Genomic DNA, 27,564 nt, shown 5'->3' with positions numbered 1-27,564 from the left:
ATGAAGTGTTTATGAATTAGTAATACTTATAATAGTGATCTAGAATATAAACAAATAAATATTTAGTTCTGTCAACAAACGCGATTTGAATCATTTAAAGGTGGCCACTTCGTACAGGCGGCCGAACATTAATCGGTTGTTCTCCTGTGCCGCTCTATTTGCTAAATCTCATACCCAATCTGTTTTAGTAGTTGGCTACGCCATTACTCTTTCTGACGCCGTGTGTTTTTCTCCTCATAAGCATTATTTGCTTAAGTGTCCCTCAATATTCCGTCACTGTACAGATATACGTATAATACACTTTTTTACTTGATACAGATATTTACGTATGTTTTGGAACGAGGGCATTGCCAGAAGCTGACTGATAATCAGCTGAACTTGTGCTGATATTACCACAGGAAGTAAAACCGTGAAGCCGTACAAGAAGTGATCGTTCGCGTTATCAACGCAGACACTTTACAATAACAGTTAAGCAATTAAAGGGGTATGACTAGCCCACTCTAGCGCTTTATTGTAAATTTCGACAGCTTCATTTGGTTTGATTTTATTCGGTGTCTCTGAGGCGCAGCCTTTGCTTGATTCGTCCTCTATTTCAATATCATCGTCCGTACTATCTACCACAATATCTTCGTTCCATTCACGAGTGGTTGTAATAAACATTGCGACAATTTTCCCACCTTCCGATATCAGTTCAGCTCTCTTCTGGATGAGTAGGAGCGTTGTCGATTAGGAGAATACCTTTAATTGGCAAGTTTTATATGTTTAGAAAAATTTTGACAAAGTTCAAAAGGAACTTGTACCTGCGGAATGAATGATTCATGGAACCATTCTTTCAAAATTTCCAATGGCCAAGATTTTGAATTTATGAGTTCCAGTGGCGTTTGAACAACACAAAAATGTGATTCGCTGCTTTTAAGACTTTACGACTTAGGCTCTTTATTCCAAATTGAAGACATACGTTTTTTCCAAGCATTGAAGGTGTCACGAAAGGCATTCTCCGGAATTGAGAGCCAAGGTGCATGCTACTTGGATCCCCACTATCGTCTCAAAAGAAAAAGAAGATTGCCTCATTGGTTCGGGATAACAATCTCAATGATCCATGACCCGTCCCCTGTAATTACTTTATTCAAAAAATGGGGGTCACTTTCACACATGTTCAAATTTTCTTGGCACACTTCCACTCGCCGCAATTTCTAGTCGTCGGTGAGCACTATTGGGACCATTTTCGCGCACAGCTTGCGCATGTTCAAGTGCACCGTCAAAATGTCATGAACTGCAGATTTTGATAAATTTAACATCTGGGCAATCAAATGAATATTTAGTCGAAGGTCTGAGTTCAAAACTTCGAGCACACGAGTCACATTGTCAGTGTTTGTTGAAGTCGCAGTTCTCTCAGCACGGTCTTCATCAGCGACCTCTTCCCGGCCATCCAAAAAAGCCTGTTGCCCCCGAAACACACCACTTTTTGCTAAACTAACATCTTGATAAGGGGGAAAATATTTATCCTGACTCTGCAGGTACTCGGATACAACTGACCAGCCGCTCGTTCGTTAGCTAGGAACGCCCTCTACCCAATCCAGTCGGTGCGCGCACGCTCCGAAGTACAGTCGCGCCGAAAGAAACTCAGTCCTATTACTTTCCGGGCAAACCCTGTATGTACATACATATGTAAGTACAATTCAAATTCAAACCAAGAGATTATCACTTATCAGTAAAAAAATTGTATGCGCATTCCTCTATACGTACATATGTATAAGTGTATGACATTGCCGAACTACTAATGTATACACACACCTACATACACATATGCGTACATGTGTAAATATGTCTACAACAAAAACTACAACCGTTGTCTTACAAAAATAACAATCGTCTCAAATGGAATCAGCAGCGCCACAAGTCAATATGGCAGCTAAATAGGTAAAGCCCAAATTTATAGCTTAACGCACAACAACAACATTTTCATTCATGACCGCAAGTGCACTTTCAACAGGCAAACTCACTTCATTCATGCAATCAAACCTTTACATCTTGCCGAGCATTCCTTTGCCCACAAGAGCCTTTCGCGACAATGGCAAAAGATAGCAAGTAAGGACGGGCTAAGTTCGAGAACATGCGATACAAAGTCACCCGGAAGTTTGAAAATCTTTATATTAGATATACATATGTGGCTATTGGTCCGATTCCACCCATTTTTGACATACATACATGCACAAATCATTGTCAGAGAAGGATTATACCTGAATTTCAATTATATAGCTCACACATGGACCGATATTTTGGATCAAAAGTCAACAATAGATTCTTGAGTCCAAATATTCGGTGCTTAGGGGCTTCAACAGTTTTTTGTTTTTGATTTGAACAATTTTTGGCCATGGACAGTGATGTGAGGTACTTTAATGACACTCAAAGGATATTTGCAAAATCAAATTTTGTGAAAATTTGAATGTATTTCTCCAGCTTTGATCTTTGAAAGTTGAAAGAGTATAAAATGTTCGGTCCCTCCCGATTTTAGCCCTTTCTGACTAATTTCAAACTATATTTAACATGTAGACTCATGTTTCAAGAATATACTTTTGAGCTCATTTCGCACCACCCATAGTTCATGCCTTTAGCTAAACGTTGCATACTTTTAGGGTATTTCGTTTGCAGTGCTGCACTAATTTTTCATCGCTTTGTCACAGAGCTGCTCAAATATACTCGGACGTCACTGAAAAGCGTTACACGGACTGACTTGATTCACAGCGTTGGAATTTTATAAGGATAACGTTGATAATTTTGAGTTTTATATATGGACGAAAGCCAAAGTCTTTTTCCTTCTTAACAGCAGTTGCTTTTATGGAGACACTTCACGATTTTGGTGACTTCCGGCAGTAGCGATCTGTATACTAGGTTTTGTAGCGTCCATTTCTACATGTATGTAACTTACCTATCTCAAAAACATATACATTTATTATGTATGTATGTATGTATTGTTTTTATGACTCAGTTAATCGTGGGTAATTTGGTAGCAGGCGAAAAACCCCACAAATACTAGTAAACATGATCAGTTTATCGCATAGGTGAATTGGTGATCAGCGATAGCAATCCAATTCACAGAAGGCCCAGATTGACAATATCGAGTGTTTGATAAGATTTTGCGAGTAATTTGTTTTGAATATTGGAGTAGTAAGAACTTTTATCTCCAACTATCTGCCGGTATAAATAGTCGCTAGTTCCTCAGACTGCACCGTAGTACTTTTCGATATGTCGTCTTGTTTATTTCGGTTTTTAGCGGCTCTACTTCTTTGCGCTGTGGGCGCTACTGCTGCAGACACAGTTGATTGGTGGGAGTCCGCCACACTTTATCAGATTTACCCGCGTTCCTTTATGGACAGCGATGGCGATGGTATAGGCGATTTGAATGGCATCACCTCAAGGTTGGCGTTTTTTAAGGAAATTGGTGTAACAGCAACCTGGATTTCGCCCATATATGATTCACCGATGGCTGATATGGGCTATGACGTCGCGAATTTCACGAAAATTTATCCGGTTTTTGGCACAATGGAGGATTTCGATGCTTTGTTGGCTAAGGCTCACGAATTGGATTTGAAACTAGTTTTGGACTTTGTGCCCAATCATTCGAGTGACGAGTGTGAGTGGTTCCAGAAGTCGATACTCCGCGAAGAAGGCTACGATGATTGGTATGTATGGGATGATGGCAAAATTGACTCAGAAACGGGCGAGCGTTCACCACCAAGCAATTGGGTTAGTATGCTGTGAATCTGCGAATACTGTACACTTAGATTTATTTACAATAATATTTTATAGGAGGCTGTTTTCGGTGGTTCCGCATGGACCTGGGTTGAAGAGCGGCAACAGTACTATCTGCATCAGTTTCTTGCAAAGCAACCTGATTTGAACTACACTAATCCCGCGGTGCGTGAGCGTATGTTGGAAGTGATGAAATTTTGGCTCGATCGTGGTGTAGACGGTTTTCGCATGGATGCTACGAATTTTTTGGTTGAAAAACGTTTTGAAAATGGCACATATCCAGATAACCCAATTAATACTGGACCGGGTGGCGGAGGTATGAGCGGCATCAGCTATACCAAAGATCAATGGGAAAGTACAGAAATTATATACGAATGGCGCGAATTTTTGGACGAATATCAGAGAGTCAATGGTGGAGATACAAGGTAGACCTGCATCCTTTAATATATACATCTTTGTTAATGAAATTGTTTGCCTTTCAGAGCTATGATTATTGAAGCATATTCCGAAGTCGACGTTCTGAGTAACTATATCACTAATGGAACGCATGTTGGTGGACAGTTGCCAATGAATTTTAACTTCGTGAGACTGGACGAAAACTCCACAGCGGAGACCATTGAAACACAAGCCAACGACTGGATGGATGTCATATGGACCAAACATAAAATGGCGAATTGGGTGGCAAACAATCATGACAACAGTCGCTTACCAACACGTATGGGTGAGAGCAAAGTGGATGCGATGACTATGATAATACATGCACTGCCCGGTACATCGGTTACTTATTACGTAAGTGGCTTTTAAGTATAACGGTATGACTTTCTATAATCTTATGTTGAATATCAAATATTTTAAGGGCGAAGAGATTGGAATGCCTGATTATGCCGACGCTTGCACAGGGGACTCTTGCGGTTTTCGTGATCCAGAGCGCACGCCGATGCAATGGAACGGGTCGAAAAACGCCGGTTTTAGCACAGGCAACTCAACTTGGTTGGCCGTCAATCCCAATTACACATACTTAAATGTAAAAGTTCAACGAGGAGTGGCACGTAGCAGCTTGCAGATATTCAAGGGCATGACGGCGTTGAAGAAAACGGATGCTTTTAAAGCGTTCAAGGAGGAGGGCGGCTTTTCTTATAAAGCTCTGTCAAAGCAGGTTTTCCAGGTTATAAGGTGTGTTGATTAAATAAGGTATTTCTCAAGTGCACAAGTACAGAGCATTCTCTTCTAGAACCGCGGTAGATCGTGAGGAATATCGTGTGCTTGCCAATTTAGGCAACCAAATTGAATACTTCGATGGGTTGACGAACAAAACAATGGAGTACGTCTTGCTTAACTCTTATTCACCACACAGATACGGGTAAGAGGCATTTGGAGAATACGAGTTCCTCTTTTTTCAATATACCTTTTTTATTTTCCAGTCACAAGCTTGATTTAAGCGGAAGAATTTATTTAATGCCTTATGAGGCGGTCGTCCTACGCTGGTCGGCATAAAGGGTTGCATACTATTAAGTGTTTATGAATTAGTTTTACTTATAATGATGTTCTAGAGTTCATACAATTAAACACTCAGCTACAAAAACCGATTTGTATCAATTGAAACTATCCACCAATAAGTGACGAAACACAGGTAGACTTCGAACCGGCAGCCGAAAAGTAATCGCGCGATCTCTTGCGCCGTTGCCGGCAATCACACTTCTTCTCTGTTTTCGTAATCTCACTGTCAGTACCTTTTCGTTTTTCTCTACTTAGAATACTCTTTAATACGTCGTGCAATTTCTACTCTTAAGCACTACGTGCTTGGGCGCAGCCAACACGAGTCACTGCGCAGCTCAAATAGTAAACTCTTTTATTCGATACAGATATTTACGAATGTTTTGGAACGAGGGCATTGCCAGAAGCTGATTATCAGCTGAACTTGTGCTGAGATTACCACAGCTGACTGATGTTATAGGAAACAAACCGTGAAGCCGTACAAGAAGTGATCGTTTGCTTTTATCAATACAGTCACTTTACAATAACAAAGCAATTAAGGGGATATACAAAAATACAAGAGATACAAATAGGAATGTAAGACCAAAGCCAGATCTGTCGTTATTTCTTTATTTGTCAATAAGCGATCAGCGGAGAGTCTGCATAGTCCACAAGCAAAGTAAATTGAAATGATTAAGCGGTAAATAAAGCTAATGAAGAGAGGGCTCTCTGATCTTCTTAAAGAGTTATGGGAGCACAATTAAGAGATGGGAGAGAACTTAGGACTTATTCTATGGTCGCGTCTTTTAATTTAACGAGCTGAACTGAACTATTACTTATGCCGTTGCATCAGTTCGCTTGGAGTTGGAGTGCTCGTCCGCGCATTTTTAAAGTGAGGGTGGTTCTTATGACTCTTTGCTTATGAGTCTTCTAAAAGAAAGAAGTGAAGTTAATGTTTGATTTGAAGCTGGAAGGCAATCGCTATACGCAAAAGTAGAGACTGAATGCTAAGGCAAAACGATGATTAGGCGCATATTGTTATTTCTATTAGTGTCGATTTGTAGTGGCGTCACCGTTGTGAGCGCTGGCGGCTTTCCAAATTATCATGCGCATTTCGATTTTATCGCGTGGGATAAGCATAGCGCTGCGGCGAAGGTGAATGCTTCGCAGGAGTGGTGGCAATCGGCGGCGCTCTATCAAATCTACCCAAGGTCATTTAAAGACAGCAACGGCGATGGGGTGGGTGATCTGAAGGGTGAGTCCCTGTATTGAAAATTTTAATTATAAGAAAATGCGCAAAAACTTAGAAATGTTATAATATGGAAAATACTATAACTTGCAGGCATCGCAGAGCAGCTACCCTACCTTAAAGAGATCGGTATTGCCGCGACATGGATATCTCCTATCTATAAATCGCCTATGGCGGATTTTGGTTATGATGTCGCCAATTTTACCGACATTGATCCGATATTCGGTACACTCGACGATTTTGATGCGTTGATCGCCAAATCACGTGAAGTTGGTGTGAAAATAATATTGGACTTCGTGCCGAATCACTCGAGCGATGAACATGAATGGTTCAAAAAATCGGCCGCGGGCGACAATGACTTCAAAGACTTTTACGTTTGGCATCCGGGGCGGGTGGTAAATGGCACGCGTCTACCGCCAACGAATTGGATGAGTGTATTTCGTGGCTCCGCTTGGCAGTGGCATGAGACGCGCAAAGAATACTATTTGCATCAATTTCTGAGTAAGCAGCCGGACTTGAATTATCGTAATCCGAAAGTGCGCGCGGCCATGAGTGTGAGCATTTACTTTAACGTTTTTCTTTCTTCTTTTTAACATTATTCTTTGTTTCGCGGTTGCTAATAGGACGTATTGCGGTTTTGGTTACGACGGGGCGTCGCTGGTTTTCGCATCGATGCGGTGCCGTTTGCATTTGAAGTAGCGCCAGATGCAAATGGCAATTGGCCAGATGAGCCACGCAATGACTGGGTTGTCGATCCGGATGACTACAATTATGTTAAACACATCTACACCGTTGATCAGCCGGAGACATTGAACTTGGTGTATGAATGGCGTCAGGTTTTGGACGAATTTCAGAAAGCGAACGGTGGCGATGAACGTGTTATGCTAACCGAAGCATATTCACCAATCGACGTGGTAGTAAAGTATTATGGTAACGACACAGCAGAGGGTGCGCAGATGCCTTTTAATTTTCTCATGATCAGCTGGCTGTCAAATGACTCCGATGCCTACCACTTTGCGGAGACAGTAAATACTTGGTTAAAGAACATGCCGGCAGGACGTACAGCCAATTGGGTGGTAAGCTGAGTACACTTGTTAAACTGAAAATACCTTTATTACTTGGCGCTACTCATTTCCAGATTGGCAATCATGATCAAAATCGCGTCGGCTCTCGTCTCGGCGCCGATCGTATTGACATGTTGAACATGCTGACGAATATTCTGCCTGGTGTTAGCATCTCATATTATGGCGAAGAGATCGGCATGGCTGACGTATGGATCTCGTGGAATGATACTGTGGATCCCTCAGCTTGTCACACCAATCCGGATATCTATGAAAGGTTCTCACGTGATCCCGAACGTACACCCTTCCAATGGAATGATGCACAGAATGCCGGTTTCAGCACAGCTAAAAAGACTTGGCTGCCAGTCGCTGACGACTACAAAACAGTGAATGTCTTACGCGAACGCAACGATGCGCTGAGCCATTTGAATATCTACAAACAATTGCACGCTCTGCGAAACGAATCGACATTGCGTCACGGTAGTGTGGAGGTAAAGGCCGTGACACAAAATGTTTTGGCGGTGAAGCGGTGAGTTCTTGGGATATAGAAAAAGTATAAAATTCGTTGAAAGCTTATATTTCTTCACGATAGCATGCTCCTCAATGATTACACATACGTTTTGCTAATGAATCTTTATGATTCCACGGAGGAAGTGGATTTGAAGCGCGCATTCGATAATATACCGGATGAGTTTGAATATATTATTGTTACCGGGAAAAGCAAAGCGAAGAGGGGGTAAATATTGAAGATCGGGACATTTCCGAAATATTATTATTATATCCCTAACTGTATTGATTTTTCAGTGACACTCTAAAATCGACGGGCATTCAAATATTACCGAAGGAAGCCGTGGTTTTGCGTTCTGTCACCAAATTGACTACTACAGTGGGTTATTTTGCATATTACATGCCAAAAAATGATAAAAATTAGAGCAGCGAGTTAGTTGCTAAAAGTCTGAAATACTAATACTAGATATCAATGTTGTCGTACTGAAGAGCTTTAAATGTTTGTATTTCATTAAAAATTTTGTTAGTGTTAAGCATCTATTTAGTTTATAAATATTATGCAATATTAAGAGTGAATAAAATGAGTTTCTTAAATTGTTGATAAAGGCGCCCCCTTACGTAGACACCTATCTATTAAAAAATTATCTCGAGTATTTGTTTCTAAAACAGACAGCTGCGTACTAGAGTCCACTCGAACCACCGCCAGGGGTCACTTGAGGCCTGTTGGGGCGCAATCAAGCCTTTTGTCTTAAATGAATTTGCAATAAACAACTACTGTTTATCAGCTACTTAAGTAAGTTTGAAAAATTTCCAACACTGCAACACAACAACGATGAGATAAGAATCTGAAAGCACTTAATATTAACGCGAGAACCGCCCACCAACGGATGTTGCATTCGTCAGTCGAATGCTTTAAATAAGCGGTTGCGACACCAATTTCAGACAGTATCTTTTCAATCGTCTCCTGGGTTGTGTTACAAGCGTGTTTCCTTTCGAAAATGCGAAAAATAATTTCGCTAGTTTTGCTTCTGGCATTTACCCAACAGCCTTCTTTAGCATGTGATGGCACGGTTAGGCAGTCTAGTGGGGACTCCCGTGAGTGGTGGCAGTCGGCACAGTTCTACCAAATCTACCCGCGCTCCTTTATGGACTCCAATGGTGATGGTATTGGTGACCTTGCTGGCATCACTTCGCGTTTAAACTATTTGAAGGATTTGAACGTTACTGCCGTTTGGCTCTCGCCCATCTACACTTCACCAATGGCCGATTTTGGCTACGATATTGCTGATTTTTTCGATATACAACCCGAGTATGGAACATTGAATGACTTCGACAACCTTGTGCAGGAGGCTAATAAACTTGGACTGAAAGTGATTTTGGATTTCGTGCCGAATCACTCGAGTGATGAGAACGAATGGTTTAAGAAGTCAGTGCGCCGTGAGCGTGGCTACGAAGACTACTATGTGTGGCACGATGGCTATAAAAATGAAAGCGGTGCGCGTGTACCGCCGAGTAATTGGGTGAGTCTTACATTGTTGAAGAATTCGCAGGCATGTTATATAAATTCGTTTACAAAATTCAATATTGCCGTTGTAGCTACAAGCTTTTCGTGGTTCTGCCTGGGAATGGAACGAGGAACGTCAACAATACTATCTCCATCAATTTGCGGTCAAACAACCTGACTTGAACTACCGCAACCCCGCCGTAGTCGCGCAAATGAAGCGCGTTCTCACTTATTGGCTGGATCGCGGTGTTGCTGGTTTCCGTGTAGATGCCGTACCTTGGTGCTTCGAGGTATTACCGGACGAGACTGGCCGCTACCCTGATGAGCCGAAGAGTGGCTATACCGATGATCCTGATGATTCCAGCTACCTGTTGCATATATATACCCAAGATCTACCGGAAACCGTAGATATGGTTTATCAATGGCGCAAGCTGCTGGATGATTATCAACGCATTCATGGTGGGGATAGGCGGGTGCTGCTTACTGAGGCCTGGTCACCGCTAGATTACGTAATGAAATTCTATGGCAACCGCACGACCGAAGGCGCACAAATGCCATTCAATTTCCAGTTCATTGTTGGCGGTAATTCAGATAAGAACAATACAGATTTGCCAGCGCCTGGGTTCGTGAAGATCATCAGCAGTTGGTTGGATAATATGCCGAGCGGCCACACAGCCAATTGGGTGGTGAGTATTCGAGCCGCATGAAATGCGAATGAACATTGAAAATAATTGCCTTTATGCAGATGGGCAACCACGATCAGCGGCGTGTGGGCAGCCGCTATGGAGAGGGACGTATTGACCTCATGAATATGCTACAGATGTTCCTACCGGGTGTTAGTATAACCTATATGGTGAGTATGAATTCAGCTGGGAGTGTGAGAAATGTTTAAGAGCGTAAATTAAGTGTTTCTTTGGAGAGCGGGAGAATAAAGAGAACAGTCAAAATGGGTTATGCGCAGTAATTTAATCGCTATAATTCTCATATTTACTCATTTAGGGCGAAGAGATTGGTATGACCGATTTGGACATCTCTTGGGAAGATAGTCGCGATCCCGCTGCCTGCAATTCAAATGCGAATATTTACGAACAATTTACACGCGATCCCGCGCGTACGCCCTTCCAATGGAACAATAGTGCCAATGCGGGTTTCTCCACCAACAGCACAACTTGGCTGCCCATCAATCCAAACTATGTGACTGTCAATGTGCAGACCGAGGAAGAAGCGTCAAAGAGTCATCTGACAATTTACAATCAGCTGGTGGCTTTACGCAAGACAAAAACACTGCAGCAAGGCGATGTCAGCTATGCAGCTATTGGCGATAATATTTTGGCCATTAAGCGGTAAGTTAATGGAAGAAAAATTAGCAGTCGTAATTTTATTTGAATTTATCACTCGACCGCAGTTTCTTGAAAGATGAAAAGACATACCTTTTATTGGCCAACGTGCTGGACTCGGCTGTCACCGCGGACGTTAGCGATGTACTGCGTGTCAGTGGCAACTTCAACACTACCATAACAAATATGTTATCGACCAGAAAAGAAGGGTAGGTGACTGTGCCACACATTTTCTTTCTTGGTTCTTAAAGTCGCAATTTTCTTGCAGTGACGTCGTGGCCGTCAACAATGTGCCGTTGGGTGCCTATGAGGCGATCATAGTGGAATCGATGTGAAGTAGCGTGCTGTGAGTGTGAGAAGTTGCGGAAAATCAAGTATTCTTTAATTTAGTATTAAACCAAAAATTATTATTATTTTATTTTAAAACTTATGAAATTACATTTTAGAAAATTTATTAAAAAAAAAACAGTTTTTTCAATACCTCTCGTTCTTGAAATCAGCGGAGCTTAACGAATGCTTCTAAAATATATTCAAACTGCAAGTCCCTTTAATTCTTGACATATTCGGCACCTACACAAAGGCAGAAGTTTGTATTGAAGTACTCACACCTAAACAAATTTCAATATGTAAACGTTTTTGTGCAAACACACAGCTAACTTGAAGTTTGCACTGGAGTTTTGCGAGCGCATAAAGAATGATTGATAACTCAGAAAACAAATCACGCTTTGGCGGTGCAAGCACAGAAAGCAACCAGACTCATTATGCAAAATTTTTATTTATGAGTTTGAAAACACTTGCCTACATATTTGTGTGTATGTATATATACCTGTTTAAAAATATGTTTGCAACTGTGCCGTTAGAAAGTCTATAAATGCAGCTACATACACACAATTTATGCTCAAGCGTCTTCACAAACTTGTGGGCGTCAGGGCGTATGAGTGCCTTGCCACCTTGTGTCCTGGCCGTGTGCTTTGAGCAGCGTGGAAAATTTGTCTACGTCGAAGTACAGTTACAAATTCAGAAAATGTGAGTGTAAACTTGTTTGCCTTTATTTTTTTTTACAGCTCTGCTTTCAAGTCTTTTGCTACATAAATATTGTGATCATCTTCTTCATCAGCGCCCATAATCATTATCGCTATTGACATGCACATTTTCGGCAGCTGTTCACGGGCAGGTCGCCGACACGCAAAGCAGTCACCAAGCCGCGGCTGCACAGTAAATATTAGCCGAGAATATTTCAGTGAAAATGTCGACAGCCCGCGCTGTATTTGACAAAATTTTAATCTGCCTTCGGTGTGGATCGGTGCTCATAGCCATGTCTTTCATGTAAGAAGAAGTCTTGCTGTACTTTTGCTTACAACGTTCAGGGAGTAAAAAGAAGAATTATTCCATTTTTATGCAAGCATTGGTTTTGTGAAACATGGCGGCACGTAACGAGCAATATTGAACGTGATGAACGGCAATGGATTTTCAATTTTTTGAACAACCACAAATCACAAAAACAATCTTAAACAAATCACATAAATATACAAAAAAATCTCCTTAACGGAAAAATCACATAACTTTCTAAAGTAAAGTACATCAATTAAAGCGCTCGACTACTTTGTTGGGGTTTAAGCCAGCCAATAGGTGAAATATGAGAGCATTAAGTTTATACTAGCCTTTCGTTAACTAAAGAGAATAAAAAAGTTAAGGAAACACATATTTAATTATTTTGAGATTCCACTAATGTTAAGCACTGGTCTAGGAAAATGTCAAGTTATGATGGAGGGTAGTCGAAAAAGTATTTTCGTATTTGTAATCAAATTTCAATTTATTTTTTATACTTATATAATACGAAAATACTTTTTCGACTACCCAATATATATATATATGTATATATAAGTATCCATAAAACACCTTAAGCTGTACTTATTTAATACAAGCAACACACTCATTTGAAGAGCGCAGCAAAGTGTGTTCCAAATATTCGGAAAATTAAAATGACATGTGCAGCATTTTCCTCATTTCTCTTTTCTTCCTTGCTTCCCCACTTTAAATGACTTTGCGAAAAGATTATGTAAGCTGTTGCGGTAAACAAAAGCAAAAATATCAACGCATCGATTGAAAAATCGCAAAGCGCAAACCATTTTGTATCGCCGATAATAGCTCCAGAGCGCAGGGGATTGTGTGGTTAAAACGAAATGAAAGTAATTAAAAAGTATGAGTGTGCATATGTGTGTGGGATGCTGAAGAGAACACGCAGCACACAGCGAAAATGCGCGGCTACAAAGAAAGTTGAACCCTTTTTTGCTTTAAATGCGTTCAGGTTAGGCGAAGCGCAGGAAGTCATTTTAAGGCGTCACAGCAAAGCGCTTAAATTTGCCAGGCAACAGTTGTGGTAAGTAATTAATTTCTTAAGCTTTGATGTCATGCCATGTCTGAAGCAACGTGTTAAAAGAAAATACCACAAGAAAAACACTTCATAAATACAAATTGTTAGCTTAACAACTCTTTGATCGGTTACTTTGTATGGCAGCTATTTGCTATAGTGACTCGATCCAAACAATTTCTTCGGATAATAGTGCATTCCTTTGGATAATAATCTATGCTAAATTTCGTCACGATATCTCGTCAAATAAAAAATTTTTTCCGTACAAGCACTTGATTCTGATCATACAGTTTTTATGGCAGCTATATGATATGGTAGTTCACCTCTTGGTGAAAAAAGAATGGGTAGACAATTTCAGGTGGGTATCTTTTAAACTGAGGTACTAGGTCGTATTTTACATGGGGCAGACATACGGGAAAGGCTTAAACGATTCAGCTCGTCACTGTGATCATTTATATGTGTATAAACTTTACAGGGTCTCCGCCGTTTCCTTTTGGGTGTTACAAGCATCATGACAAATTGTATATACCTCTACTATATACACCTTATTGGATACTTTTTACTTTACTTTACTTTTGCTTGAGTCTTTGTTTGTATTTTCAACTGACTTCATTGATTTTTCAATGTCAACCGAAGCATTTCTTATGTGAAGCGCTTCAGCGGCCAAGTCATAAAGTTCCGTCGATATTTCGGGCGCCGTTACAAGCGTGGTAAGTCTTGTCATGGATTAGAAAGCCTTCACACATCACCACCTCAGCAATCGTGGCCGCTTAGCAGTGTGTTATCCTTTTAACACGCACGGTAAACTGATTTGGGTGTTTCGAGTTGCGTTAATTTTTAAGTCGCTTAAGGTTTACGTAGCAGTGTACAGGTGTAAATAACAAAATTTTTGCAAATCTTTGCAGGTCTGTCATTTGCTCTTTTGTTGTCTCTGCCAAGTCAAGCGTTCGGTGTAAGCGATCTAATCACTTCACTTTCGTGGCAGTCAATGTAGCATTTGCTTGACGTTTTTTGGCAGTTTGTGTGGCAGCCAAGTGCTGTGCTCCTGCTGTAAGCCAGTGGCCTGTCTCGCGCCTGACATTCGTCTCGACGTGACGCTCATACAAATGTGCGTAACCAAAGTTTGGCGCTAATGAGAATTGAGCGGCAACGCTTGGCTGCGTCTATCGTAGTGAACCTTTTTGTGTACCCCATGTAGCTTATTATTTTAGCTGCTGTCTTTGTCTTTTTTGTTGTCACTTGACCGCTTAATGGTAAGCAAGTTTTCTCAGTGGAATAATGATGTTTTTATAGTAAACATTTTTGCTTGCCTTTTCCACTTTCACTCAAATTGGAGCAATGTCTTTTACAATCTGACTTTCAGTCCTCGGTCACCTCAATCAGTTTTCTTATTTTAATTATTTAAAAGCTTCTTAGTAGCTTTGCGTCGATTTGCTGTCCTCTTTTAGTGACGACTGTTAATTAATTAATTATTTCCAAACTCCGAGCATGCGCACGAAGTTAGATGAAGTTTCGGAATGTCTGTTCCATGAGTTCTTCCTTGGAATCAATATAAAAAGATAATCTTGTTTGGACACCTATAAAAAATATCAAATTTAGTGTTGAGCTGTTTAGTCGAAGAGACCGAAACCCATATCGTCGTCTTCCTCGGACTCCAACTACTCCTTTTTGGCTTCTTCCTTCTTTTCCTTGATCCTTGATCCTCCTTGGGGGTAGCAGCTTCTTTGAAGTCCACTTCGGTTGCAGCGGCAATAGCCAATAGATTCTTGAAACCATTGGCAACACTATGTGGTGCCGAAGCAATAGTTGGCTAACTAATCTGTAATTATACGGCGATTAAATTGGCAACACCGGTTTGGAATTTCGCACGCAGCTCTTCGGGCTTGATGTCCAAGAACTCAGGTGAGAAATTTGAATTGGATTATGGCCAAACCATACGAAAAGGGCGAAATGTTCAACATATTAAGCAAAGTAGCTTCTGAAGCACCGATTTTATCTCCCCTAGTCAGGTTCCGACGAACGCTGCTCTAATTTCAAAAAGTCGTTTATAAAGCATATTAAACTCATTATTTCAAGCCGCAAATAACTAATCAATTTGAAAACATATTTCTAAAGCCAAACTAGTTGTTTTTTTATTTTTTGTTCTATAACAGTTAACTGCCTAGGCACCCTAGAAATCCACGAAATATTATTATGGAAATTGAAAACCATTCAATTCTCCTCCCTCTTCCCCACTCGCTGCGCTAATCTACTTGAAAACTCGTCATTAAAGGTAATACTCTACGAATTTCGAATTCAAATGACACAAATTACGCATCGAAAAGTCAGCAAGAGCTAGAAAGACAGCTGACACATGCGTGCGAGCATTGAACACGCTTCAGACTTTCTGTTGCACACAGTTGGAAAAGTGTGAGGCGTTGTGCCGTTTTAATTTGCGCCCGAATTTGACCGACTTTTATATGCGTTATTTCAAAGCGTTTTGGTATTCAAAACGACGCCGAGCGAGCAACAAATTACACAATCGAAATGAGGAAATGAAAGAATAGAGAAAACGAAACAAAGCAAAAAATGCGGAAATAAAAAAAATGTATAATTGAAGGGAATATAAAAAGGCGAACATCAGCGAGGGAAGGCACAGCAGCACGAATTGAAATCAGCAGATAGAAGGCAGCTAACCAAGTGGCAACCACAATGGTTTGCGAGCATCGAACACATGTGCGAGCGTGTGTTGGCTTTGTTGTTGTGTGCCCTTCGGTTTAGTCTTTAGTGTGCGACTAGCGCCTGGCAGCTAGCGGTTGGAGAATGGTGGAGGTGGGCCACTGGCTGCCGCTGAGTGACAACTCAATAAGTATGCAAGGCATGTGCGGAGCGCGCGGCTTTGTTGTGCGAGTGAAATGCGAAGGGCAACAACGCTATTTGTCAACGCTTGGCTACATATTTGCTTTCTGAGGTTGCTCTTTGTCTCATATCATAATGATTATTGCGTTTAAGAGCTTCTTTGTTTGTTTCGGTGAGCGCGTGGGTTTTGTTTTTATTGTTGTTGCTTAAACTATTTGTCTATATTTGAAGTAGATTGTATAACAAGAGAAACAAAGATTAAGTACAAATTCCCCAGGATAACTATGGCTACTCAGGTTAACCAGAAAGTTGTTTGTAGTCTTCTTCACCAAGCACATAGTCAAAGGAGGAAACATCATAAAATATTATAGTAATATCTTTTCAATGTAAAATCTTCCTTAAAGCTAAATTCAAATATGTTTAATATCAGGCTTGAACTAAACTACACAAAAAATACTTCTTCCTTCAGCAGCAAATCGACGCGTAGTTCCTGTGACTCCACTGTGACCAGACAATGCTCTAAAAGTAGAAGTGTGAAGCGCAGCAGAATAGCGCTTCTGTGCCGCGTGCCTTCTCATAACACACTCCAACCGCTGAATAAGACTGAGCAGGCCAACAAAGCAAGCCAATGGCAGTCAACACCAGGCAGTCAAGAAGTACTCGAAGTTGATACGCAGTTCCTGTAGAGTTGCTCATGGAAAGAAGTTATGGCATTGTTTTCTTTTGGAATTCAGTCCGTACGGCACATATGATACTTTCTTCTTGACGGAAGCTATGCGCTAAAAAAAATATAGGTCTGCTTAGACAAATGCAGAACCCTGCTCAAACTACATTCGTCCCTTTTCTGTCTGCTTTTTATACCCAACGCTCGGCAAAATTTCATTGTGAATGCGTTTGTCGGTTCTTCGCCGGAATTTTCCTATTGTCTCTCCTCTATTCCAACTTAATTCTTCCATTTTTATTTGCTCAGGCCTCCATTCCATGTTTGCTTTCTTTCGATTTTTTGTACACTTTAAGTTGATATCATCTCTTGCTCGCTTTCGAATTTCTGAAATGCCAGTGATTACGGTTATGTTTGAGTGTGTGATAGAGTTGTGGTTATTAGCACTCATACAGAGCTTTCAAAAAGCTGGTGAGCAGAAATTTCATTTTAAGTGATTAGATTACTTCATCTACTTTGGATTTAAATACTTCTAACTGAAGTTAAAAGTATCATTAAAACATTGTAGTATTTTTGGTCATTATGCAGAGAGTTCTCGTTATAAATTGGATATAGTTTCGGAGAGAAAAACAGTTAAAAACTCAGTTAGTTGCTATATTCGATATCATTACAAGATTTTAAAGGTCACTGGCGTGCATAGTCAAGTCACCGCTTTGCTTTGTAATGCAGGAGCAGTCTCTTGTGTACATTCAGAGGTGGGAAACCCGTGTCCATTTGAAATGACATTTTTAATTTTTTGCCAGTCTTTTAGTCTTCAAGTGCTTTTCAAACATTAAACAGTGTAATTCATTGAATTATCTCAACTGCATTTTCACTGGAGGGCTCACTTACACGTACCTAACAATCAGCGCCACTTTACAACAAAATATTTCCTATACTTGTAAACATACGTCATAATATTACTTAACGCACACTTGAGTCTTATCGAAGCCAATATGTGTTTACTTTTCAAATGCAAGTAAGATGCTCTCAATATATTTGATAAATAACACGCAGAACCTATAAAAGGCGCCGCCTGTATGTCAACCGTTGCAGTATGATGTCAACTCAAACATGAAATTCACAACACTTTCTCGGTATTTCGCGGCGTTCGTAGTTTTTTCGGTGCTTTCCGCGCAAAGCGGTTGCCTGGCTTGCACGCTGTCCAACCGTGCTGGCGCACAGGCGGAGCAGAAGGACTGGTGGCAAACTGCACAGTTCTACCAGATTTATCCACGTTCCTTCCAGGATTCCGACGGCGATGGTATTGGTGATTTGAAGGGCATTACGTCGCGTTTGCAGTACCTCAAAGATATTGGCGTAACCGCAGCGTGGCTGTCGCCAATTTTCAAATCTCCGATGGTGGATTTTGGTTATGACATTGCGGACTTCTACGAAATTCAAGCAGAATACGGCACGATGGATGATTTTCGCGAGTTGATTTCAAAGGCGAATGCATTGGGTCTGAAGATCATTTTGGATTTTGTGCCAAATCATTCTAGTAACGAAAGCGAGTGGTTCAAGAAATCACTTAAGCGTGAGCGCGGTTACGAGGACTACTATGTATGGCACGATGGCAAGCTGGATGCGGATGGCAAACGCATACCGCCGAGTAACTGGGTGAGTGTGGAGAAAAAGCTACAGCTAAGTATCTTTTCTCAGTACTCACTTGTTAAGTACTTTACTCTTTCAGTTGCAATCGTTCCGCGGTTCTGCGTGGGAATGGCGTGAGGAACGCCAGCAATACTATTTGCATCAATTCGCCGTGCAGCAGGCCGATCTAAACTACCGCAATCCTGCTGTGGTGGAACAAATGAAACGCATAATTCGCTACTGGCTCGACCAGGGCGTAGCTGGTTTCCGCGTCGATGCAGTGCCGGTGCTCTTCGAAGTGGAGCCCGACGAGAATGGCCAATATCCCGACGAGCCGGTGAGTGGCAACACCGACGATAAGGATGATCGCGCTTACCTCAAAATGGATCTGATTGAAAATCGTCCGGAGACCATCGATATGGTTTATCAATGGCGTCAAGTGATGGATGACTATCAGCGCATACATGGCGGCGACACGCGTGTGCTGCTAATCGAAACGTACGCGCCGGCCGCATACACGATGCAAATGTACGGCAACCGTACAGTCGAGGGCGCACACTTGCCGTTCAACTTCAATTTGATTACCGTGCTGAAGCAGGGTGTGAGCGCGTCATACGTGCAGCAGGCGGTCGATGAGTGGCTGAAGAACATGCCGGCGAAACGTACAGCGAATTGGGTGGTAAGTGCGCGCAGGTTGGGTTGTCTGTGTTAGCGCTAATGTTGTTATACTTTTATAATACTGGCAGATTGGTAATCACGATCAACGTCGCGCGGCCAGCCGCTATGGCGTGCAACGTACGGATGCCATGAACATGCTGGTTATGACTCTGCCCGGCGCAAGTGTCACCTATCAGGTGAGCTCCATGTTGTTGGTTTTTATGCATGTGATTATGCGAAACTTTTATTTAAGGGTGAGGAATTGGGCATGATTGATGGTGAGATCTCATGGGAAGATACGGTTGACCCCGCTGCTTGTAACTCAAATAAAGATATATATGAAAACTTTACGCGCGATCCGTCACGTACGCCATTCCAATGGAGCGCAGGCACTAACGCCGGTAAGCGCAGCTCAATATAAATAAATTTATGAACTTCTAATGGTTTGTACTCTCAAAAAGGTTTCTCCACTGCTGCAAGGACTTGGCTGCCACTTGCACCAGACTACCAAACCCTCAATGTGGACGTGGAGAACTCGAGCGCCAATTCTCATTTGAAGATCTACAAGTCACTGATCGAATTGCGCAAAAGCTCAAAAACCCTACAGGATGGCTCGTACAAATATAAGGCACTCGCAAACAACTTTTTCGCTTTGAAACGGTAAACAGCTGCATATTAAATAATACTTACTTGGTTACTATATACTTTCTCACTTTACTCCAGCTATCTAACAGGTGCGGACACCATCGTATACATCGCCAATTTTGGCAATGACACAACCACTGTGGATCTACAGCAGGATTTCGATGTCTTGCTGCCCGCTGCAATGACCTTGACGATAAGCAGCTTGGACTCAACGAAAACCAGCGGGTGAGTACAACTCTTAATATATTTATATAAAAATTCGATCCCTTACTTGTTTCCAGCTCTGAGATTAACACCAAGAGCCTGTCGCTGGCAGCCGGTGAGGCCTTGATTTTGAGTGGCCCCGCTAATTGAGTTTGGACTGAATGTCGTGGATGGTCGAAAAAGTATTTTCGTATTTCTGAATAAACTTCAATTCGTATTTGCCTGTGCTAAACATATTTTTTTCAATAAAAGCATGAAGTGCGTCGTCGAGTGTTTCGCGCTAATGAAACCAAATTTATTTAAGTTGTTTCAATTATTTTATTCAGAATATTAATTCACTTGTTTTGCTTTCAATATTTCATATGCTACATATTTTCTAGAATGTGTGGAAATTTATTTGCTAACCGTTACTTGCATGCTTATTCATTTGAGTAACTTTAAACAATTTACATTTACATGTTAATGCATAAATTTAAGGTACTTACTTCCATACAAATAGTTTATGTACGTGTATACATATGTACAGCGTATATGCAAGCATTATTTATTTACATGGGCTTGAACATATTTACGTAGAAACATTCAACTGTGTGTAACGAGGTTTCTTTCTTTCGAAATTCATTAGAATTTTCAATATTTACTTTGCTCTGTAATCAATTTGCATAATTACTTGATTATTTTTGGTCATGAATTTGTCTGCTATAAATCATTTCATTATTAATTTATAATAGCTATTAGAACTACGGTTAACTACAATGCTTGTTTTGCCTTATCTTACATCTCTATGGGTAATTAGTTATACTAAAATTAATTAATTAAGCTGACCCTCTAGGAAAAATATAGTACAGCTTTTAATGCTTTAATATTTACGGTCATAAATTTCTAGTGTACTTTATTTAGAGTATTACAATACACAATATTACATAGTTTTTTCTCTGGAAAGGCATATTTTTGTTGTAGTTGCAATTAACATTTCTAAGGAAGTTAACTAAAAACCCTTGAAATGAGTTGAAAAGCTCATAAGTTGTAACAAATGAAAGCGTTCTTCAACTCCAGACGTTTCAACGAGCTTTCGTATGTGAAAGCTCTGCTGTTATACATGAGCTTTACTTTACGACTGAAAAAAACTAAACTACTTTGTAAGAAATAAAAGCGTGCTTCAGCTCTAGGCGTTTCAACGGGTTTTCGTATATGAAAGCTTTCGTATGAGAAAGCTCTGCTTTGCGACTGAAAAGACTAAACTATTTTATAAGAAAAGAAACGAGCGAGTTTTAACGAGCTTTCGTATGTAAAAGCTCTGCTGTTATACATGATCTTTGCTTTGCGACTGAGAAAGACTAAACTACTTTATAAGAAATAAAGGCGTGCTTCAGTTCTAGGCATTTCAACGAGCTTTCGTATATGAAAGCTTTCGTATGTGAAAGCTCTGCTTTGCGACTGAGAAAAACTAAACTATTTTATAACAAATAAAAGCGTGCTTCAGTCTGAGAAAAACTAAACTATTTTGGCTTCCATTAACGTTGAGTTTATTTGCAAATGAATTCATTATGTTGCTGGGCTCAAACAACGTAATAAATTTAGTTGCCTCTACTGCGCACAGGTGACACGTAAGCACTTGGCCAAGCAATAGAGCGTTTGATTAGGTTGCAGAAGGGATAATATTGTTATTGTAGTGTACATGATTTATAAAATCTATTATCTTTTATTTACTTATACTAGTTGCTATCCCTTTTGTAACAAAATCGCGTTTTTTTTATTTAAAAATTAACTATAAATTAGGTTTGCGCCGTGAACTTAACTAACTTAATAATAAAGGCTTAAAACTATGTTTCTTAACATATGTACATACATTGATACATTTGGCCTCAATACTTAATATTTGGTTCTAAATAATATCACATGTTAGCGCCATCTTAACTATGATTAGTATTTTTACTAAATTTGTAAAAAAGAATAACAAAAAATAATAAAATAACATGAAATTTATAAACTAGAGTTGAGAAATCGTTGAGAAAAAATCTAATAAAAGCAAAAGAGTTAGATACTTGAAGAGAAAGGTAGTAGAGTAAGTGAAAATAAGCTGTTGAGGCCACAGCGGTGCGCCAACAAACATAGTTTTAGGCGTCTCGCGCACATTTCGTGCGAACAGCTGTTAGCAGTTCCAATTCTCAACCGCTTAATTAGAACAAAATAACAAGTTACAAATTTTTTAGTTATGGAACTTTAATAATAAATGACGATTATATTTCTTATAACCTTGAACTCACTCTAATTTTTCCTCATAACTCTGTAACCAAATAGTTTTGCACCAAACCTGCTAGTATAAAACACTGCCATACTCTTATAATTACTATATAGTAGTATACTAACTTGCTTATTTACAATTTCAACTAACTTAATATACTAATAGCACATCTTAACTAGCTAAATTCATTGTAATTTCATTGGAACCGCTAAAGTATAAACCCTCTGTGCCTCCCTATGCCTTTGCAAGAGCCGCTACCCACAAAAACCCTTAAACTTAAATCATAAGCAGTCAGTTATGAACTCTTTGAAAAGAAATATGTTTGGCTTAAACTATTTTTTGGTACTTACTTACAGTTACAAATATATTTAGCAATCCTCTAGTGGCAGCAATTCAGCAATTTATTGCGCTGCCAATGTTGCACGCCTAGGGCCAGGGCGCGCACTCTCACACGGGTATGGCGCAGCGCTTTTTGCTGCCGGTCCGCGTGCTGCCGTTGCCGCCATTGCTGCTGCTATTGCTGTTGCTGCTGCTGCTGCTGCAATTGCTGGCTGTGTTGCTGCTGGTGGCAGTGGTGCGGTCTGCTGCGCCGTCTCCATCCACGTTGCCGCTGCCGTTGTTATTGCTGAGCGTGTGTTGAGTAGCAGCGTGATTGTCGGCATTGTTGTTGTTGTGCTTATTACACTCACCGGCCTTGGCTTGTGCTGGCGGTGCGGCACAGCTATCACAGGCGATTTCTTGCTGCAGCACATAATTCATGCCATGTGCTTTCAATGTGTTCGCAGCATTACACTGTTCGATGGCTTTTGCGGTTGCTAATGCAGCGCCAGCGCTGACAGCATTGGTTAGCGGCGCTTTGGGCTATAAATTCGTTGTCTCCAGTTGTGGTCGACCGCTATCACTGCACATAGTCGCACTATCGCTGCAGTTGTGCAGCGCAATATGTTGCTGCAACATCACATGGTTGCTTAGCGCATGCAAAGTTGGTGGCGATGCGGCTGTGCTAATGGCCGCAACTGCTGTGGCCGACGTGGCCGCTGTGCTGGTTGTAGTCGCTGCAGCGGTGGCGGTGTTTGTGGGGTGCGCCAGCGCGCTAGGGTTGCCATGTTGCAATTGATTGATTTTATTATTATTCGCTACCACTTCAGCTTCGCTGTTGGCGGCTAGTGGGTGGTGGTGTAATGATTGTTGGCTTTGTTGCTCATGCTGTTGCTGATGATTGTTGTTTGGCACATACTGATCCGCATAGGGGATCTGACTGTAGGCGATGCTGTCCAAATTGGTGAAGATATTCGTTATTGTGATGGTCTGTGTTGCCATCTCGCAGAGCTTCTTCGCCTTGGTGCTGTGCTCTGCGGAAGCGAGAAGGAGTAGAAAAAAATGTATAGGTTATGTGCATACTATCAAAGAGAGTTATAAGCTGCCTTCAAAATAAACTACTGTTAGTTTTGAATATAGTATATGGTCTGGTTGCTATTACTGTAGCTATATATTCACCTGTATTAGTTGGTGTGATATGCTTTTGTATTTTCTCCTCTTGCGCACATGTAGCGGCTGTCACCACGGCGGCCGCCATCATGGAAGACGGTCCGGTGCCCGCGCGGTGCATGTTTCCATAGCGCGGCGGCATCATGCTCTGCCGCACGTTGCGTTCGGGCCTTATAAGTATTATGTACAGCTGAAAAACGCAGTGCAGGTTATGTAAATGCCAATATTAATTTCATAAACAACAAAAAAATTTCGCAAAAATCAAGTTTTTTGTGCTTTAGCTGGTCTACAGTTCATGTGAAAGGTTTTGTTTGCTGTCGGGCGCATCCATATGGCATATTCATGTTTAATTGATGTCAAATCTGACTTTACCATCAGTTGACTTGCACTGACATTTGCCATATTTGCCTTTAGCGACACAATATTTATTGTGGATTTCACTAGGATTTGCGCATTATGTCATATTATGTTTTTGCTTGCGGTCGTTTATCAACAGTTAGCTGTCACGTGCCACAGAAACTATTATGCGGGCGGTTTTTGTGTGTTTTGAATTGAATTTCACACCCGAACTTTGCATACGTACACACACAGAAAGTCATATTTACCCATACATGCGCAGTCAGGGTCTGCTTTGCATGTGAATAAAATTTGCAGTGAATTTACAGTGAGTTATTGTTGTTGTAGTTGACTTGCTCACTCGAATATTTATTTGATGGCTGACAGTTGATAGCGTGCCAACAGTTTTAGGTGAAATTTTCTTGATAAACGGATGAACACTTTTGCTGGTGTAAACAAAGGCGCTTTCAGAATATTCACATTTCGGTGAAAAATATCAACAAATGCATACAAGTTTTCGAAAATGCCTACCCTCATGAGTTTATTTTTTTATTTTTTGATAGTTATTTTAACTGCTTTGTAGTTGAAAGTCAGAAAAATAATCAAGGCTTTTAGCAAGAATCTTGTCAACAGAACTTTTTTAATAAAATTGTTTCGTTGAAGTAATCGAATTTATATGCTGGTATGGTTCGTTAAAGCAGAAAACAAAGAAACTTGAATGTTTCTATAGCGGCCGTGAAGGAAATGGTGACTAACTACTACTACTACTAGTTTGTATTTCTTCTCTGTAAAATGAAGATCCTTGTCAATTTGACCAGTTGTGGTTTGGTTAATATTTGATCATATGTACTATATATGACTTTTCTATAGGTTAAAATAAAATAAGATATGTATACTTGAAGGCAAGTTTTGAAAAATATAAACAGAACATACTAATATTCTTTAGGGCAAGTGGTCCTCGCAACTCAGTTCAAGCGGTTCATACACCGCTGATGGCCACATAATACATAACACTTGAAGGCAGTTTAAGGTTGAATTAAACTGCATAAACTAATTTCCACGAAATTATACAAGCTATTTGCGCGCTCATAGTTTTTGCAACAAAGGCTTGTCTTTAATGCTCTAATTAAATCATAGCTAATAGTGCGTGCGTGCAAGCAGGTGGAAGTCAAGGTAAGGCAAATATATATGTATACGAATCAGTGGAATTTATGCAACTTATATATAGTTTGCTGGCAATTTTAATAAAATTAGTTTGCGAGTTTGCAGTATTTGCAACAAAAATATGAATTTAATTTGCATAAATTATATTGGGAAATATTTCAATTCGTTTATTTTAAAGTTGGTATTTGTGTAAGAGAATTGCTTTGTTGGGAAGAAAATAAACAAATAAGCGTGTGCAAAATAAATGTTTATAAATATGAGCTGTTTTTTATGCATTTACAGGCATTTAAATTGGAATTAAATTGGATCACCAATTTTTTTAATGAACATCGAAAAGAAGTGAGTGAAAAAATTTAGAAATGTGTCCAAGCAACAGAAAATCAATAAATAAATTCGAGCATTTCAAATGAAAATAATGTGTAAGTAGCTTTAAAAATTTGTAAAATTAAAACTTATTATCATTTTAAATGCACACAATGCTTTCGAAAAGTGCACATCACCACCACAGCACTTAGCGTCATAAACGCCGAGACAGTTCGTGGCAATAACCAGAAATCACCCTGTGAGAGAAAGATCCTCATAGCGTTGGACTTGTCAAAAGCCTTTGATATAGTCAGTCACGCAATGCTACTGCAGGACATCGAAAAAACTACGCTCCCTTCAGGATTGAAGATCATGAAATACCTGAGCAGTCGTCAGTCATCCGCACTATTTCGTGGGAAAAGTTCTAAACTGAGAAGAATTACGCAAGGATTCGCAAGTTGGTGTCCTTTCCCCGCTTTCGTTTTACTTCTATATCTCAAAAGTTCCAAATCCACCAGAAATATATTCTTTAACCTCGTACGCTGATGATTATACGTCAATGTCGTCGTTGGGAAATGGAATCGATGACATGGGTTCAAAAGTAAACGGCTATGTCTTCGACCTTTCTCACTTCCTATCTGAACGGAACTTAATACCTTCCCTCACTAAATCTACAGCGAGCATATTTACAAACTGGTCGAAGGAGTACAGACTTGACCTTAATATTGCAGTCAATGGCGCCAATATTCGAAAAAAGCAACAAAATCCTCAAGTCACTAGCCGGCAGCACATGGGGAAAGGTCGGAGAAACGTTGTTGGCAACTTAATTGGCAATCGGCCGGCCGATCCTTAACTATGCCGCATCAATATGATCACCTGGATGCAGTGAAACGCAGACGAAGAAGCTTCAGACCTGTCAGAATACTTCACTCCGGACTACGACGGGATGCCTCTTGAAGTCTCCTATCAAACACCTGCATAGTCAGGCCAGTATGCTCCCAGTTCCTGCTTTCGCAAAAAACTTCGGATGCAACAAACTTCCTACAAGCACTGACCGCCATTTGCAGGGGAGACATCAACACCGTCTTCGTCTCCCGTCCACTGAAAGGCGTACTCGGAGTCAAACCATCACCCATTGCAAACGGAGAGCTCGAGGTTTCGCGAGAAACGAGAGTGACCTTTGCGCAGCTTCGTTCTGGATACTGTAGCTGGTTAAACTCCTATCTATCTGGAATAGACCCCAACATATACAATGTTTGCATGCCCCACCAACCTTACTTATCTGACACCCCTCTCCGTTTGGTCCGAACCCGTCGAAACAGAACGTTTCTTGGGCCTTCCGTTAGATGACGTCGACGACAACTTAGCTAATCCTTATCAACCTAACGGGGACTAGGTACCTGCTAAAACAACAACCTTACCGAGCTGTAAAAATCACGTCGTCCCTATTGGTAGACGCTATACAAACAAACACACATGCATTTGCCGCTAATGGCATATGGATCAAAGTTGCTTCTCACTTACCTTTGGTGAGAACAAACACGCCACCGTGACGCTCGCCGACAAACTTATCGTCACCGACATCGATGTTATCCTCAGCGGCACATGATTGGCGGTGCCGAAGTAAAGCGGCACAAACGCCAGCCAGATGACGCAAGTGGTGTACATGGTGAATCCTGAGTAGATGTTAGAGATGATGAGGGGAGAAAGCAGGCGAGGATAGCAAGCGATCGTAACATAGGCAAGATAGGCATGTATGGGTATACGAAACGGCAACAGGTGTAAGACAGTTTTTGTTTTGTGCAGTTGAAATCGTTTGTCCACAAATGGCAGCGTCCAGTGAAACGAATGCGAAAGGAATAGAATGGAGTTGAATTATTTTATTTAGACAAATATTTAAAAAACAATTAGTAAAAGTCTTATGGTAATGCGGTATGTGGAGATTAGAACGGGTCGATTTATAGGGAGCCAAAAAAACAAATAAATAAACGGAATATTGCGTAGGCGGAAAAGTTCTATGGATCATTCTGAACAACTTTATCTAAGAGACTATGGGTCTAAAACTGGTTTCGAGCCAGCGATTTTTATAGTGAAATTTTTGAGGGATTTTAAAAAATTTTTGGACAGCTTTTCAGA

General features: G+C 40.6%; 5 protein-coding genes across 6 annotated transcripts in view; 4 read left to right on the top strand and 1 right to left on the bottom strand.

Annotated features, from left to right (window-relative positions):
- Window positions 1-3,246: 3,246 nt before the first annotated feature.
- On the top strand, window positions 3,247-5,335 carry LOC126755465 (maltase A2-like). The gene is made up of 6 exons (XM_050468049.1): window positions 3,247-3,747; window positions 3,811-4,178; window positions 4,236-4,542; window positions 4,610-4,926; window positions 4,985-5,113; window positions 5,175-5,335. Exons 1-6 carry the CDS (start codon window positions 3,247-3,249, stop codon window positions 5,245-5,247), a joined length of 1,695 nt encoding a protein of 564 aa, XP_050324006.1. The 3' UTR covers window positions 5,248-5,335.
- A 737-nt stretch (window positions 5,336-6,072) lies between these two features.
- On the top strand, window positions 6,073-8,687 carry LOC126755167 (maltase A3). The gene is made up of 6 exons (XM_050467551.1): window positions 6,073-6,481; window positions 6,569-7,029; window positions 7,099-7,551; window positions 7,614-8,065; window positions 8,129-8,272; window positions 8,341-8,687. Exons 1-6 carry the CDS (start codon window positions 6,247-6,249, stop codon window positions 8,465-8,467), a joined length of 1,872 nt encoding a protein of 623 aa, XP_050323508.1. The 5' UTR covers window positions 6,073-6,246; the 3' UTR covers window positions 8,468-8,687.
- Window positions 8,688-8,976: 289 nt separating this feature from the next.
- On the top strand, window positions 8,977-11,364 carry LOC126755168 (maltase A3). Its single transcript, XM_050467552.1, has 6 exons — window positions 8,977-9,563; window positions 9,640-10,233; window positions 10,293-10,400; window positions 10,547-10,890; window positions 10,953-11,093; window positions 11,153-11,364. The coding sequence occupies exons 1-6, from the start codon at window positions 9,042-9,044 to the stop codon at window positions 11,217-11,219; spliced, it is 1,776 nt and encodes a 591-aa protein (XP_050323509.1). The 5' UTR covers window positions 8,977-9,041; the 3' UTR covers window positions 11,220-11,364.
- A 6,468-nt stretch (window positions 11,365-17,832) lies between these two features.
- LOC126757530 (maltase A1-like) lies at window positions 17,833-20,190 on the top strand. The gene is made up of 7 exons (XM_050471513.1): window positions 17,833-18,413; window positions 18,487-19,065; window positions 19,133-19,240; window positions 19,297-19,444; window positions 19,505-19,703; window positions 19,767-19,913; window positions 19,970-20,190. Exons 1-7 carry the CDS (start codon window positions 17,868-17,870, stop codon window positions 20,040-20,042), a joined length of 1,800 nt encoding a protein of 599 aa, XP_050327470.1. The 5' UTR covers window positions 17,833-17,867; the 3' UTR covers window positions 20,043-20,190.
- A 593-nt stretch (window positions 20,191-20,783) lies between these two features.
- The window catches only part of LOC126757529 (metabotropic glutamate receptor 2-like), a 213,843-nt gene continuing 207,062 nt past the window's right edge, over window positions 20,784-27,564 (bottom strand). For both annotated transcript variants that reach the window (XM_050471511.1, XM_050471512.1), the window contains 3 exons: window positions 26,953-27,104; window positions 23,635-23,815; window positions 20,784-23,489 (listed from right to left, as the gene is read on the bottom strand). In XM_050471511.1, coding sequence (XP_050327468.1) covers window positions 22,999-23,489; window positions 23,635-23,815; window positions 26,953-27,104 — 824 coding nt within the window. In that variant the 3' untranslated portion in view covers window positions 20,784-22,998. The remainder of the gene's footprint in view (window positions 23,490-23,634; window positions 23,816-26,952; window positions 27,105-27,564) is intronic.

This window comes from Bactrocera neohumeralis, chromosome 4, assembly GCF_024586455.1.
Source record: "Bactrocera neohumeralis isolate Rockhampton chromosome 4, APGP_CSIRO_Bneo_wtdbg2-racon-allhic-juicebox.fasta_v2, whole genome shotgun sequence".
Classification (NCBI taxonomy): Eukaryota; Metazoa; Arthropoda; class Insecta; order Diptera; family Tephritidae; genus Bactrocera; species Bactrocera neohumeralis.
Note: the sequence above shows the minus strand (reverse complement) of the source record. Positions and strands in the feature narration are given on the sequence as shown.

Bases quoted from the DNA above. Each gene is read 5' to 3' on its own strand.
- LOC126755465 (XM_050468049.1), top strand. From the start codon at position 3,247: ATGTCGTCTTGTTTATTTCGGTTTTTAGCGGCTCTACTTCTTTGCGCT. The intron at 3,748-3,810 runs GTTAGTATGCTG...AATATTTTATAG, and splicing joins GTTCACCACCAAGCAATTGG to GAGGCTGTTTTCGGTGGTTC. The intron at 4,543-4,609 runs GTAAGTGGCTTT...AAATATTTTAAG, and splicing joins GTACATCGGTTACTTATTAC to GGCGAAGAGATTGGAATGCC.
- LOC126755168 (XM_050467552.1), top strand. From the start codon at position 9,042: ATGCGAAAAATAATTTCGCTAGTTTTGCTTCTGGCATTTACCCAACAG. The intron at 10,234-10,292 runs GTGAGTATTCGA...GCCTTTATGCAG, and splicing joins GCCACACAGCCAATTGGGTG to ATGGGCAACCACGATCAGCG. The intron at 10,891-10,952 runs GTAAGTTAATGG...ACTCGACCGCAG, and splicing joins AATATTTTGGCCATTAAGCG to TTTCTTGAAAGATGAAAAGA.
- LOC126757530 (XM_050471513.1), top strand. From the start codon at position 17,868: ATGAAATTCACAACACTTTCTCGGTATTTCGCGGCGTTCGTAGTTTTT. The intron at 19,066-19,132 runs GTAAGTGCGCGC...TAATACTGGCAG, and splicing joins AACGTACAGCGAATTGGGTG to ATTGGTAATCACGATCAACG. The intron at 19,704-19,766 runs GTAAACAGCTGC...ACTTTACTCCAG, and splicing joins AACTTTTTCGCTTTGAAACG to CTATCTAACAGGTGCGGACA.
- LOC126755167 (XM_050467551.1), top strand. From the start codon at position 6,247: ATGATTAGGCGCATATTGTTATTTCTATTAGTGTCGATTTGTAGTGGC. The intron at 6,482-6,568 runs GTGAGTCCCTGT...TATAACTTGCAG, and splicing joins TGGGGTGGGTGATCTGAAGG to GCATCGCAGAGCAGCTACCC. The intron at 8,273-8,340 runs GTAAATATTGAA...TTGATTTTTCAG, and splicing joins AAAAGCAAAGCGAAGAGGGG to TGACACTCTAAAATCGACGG.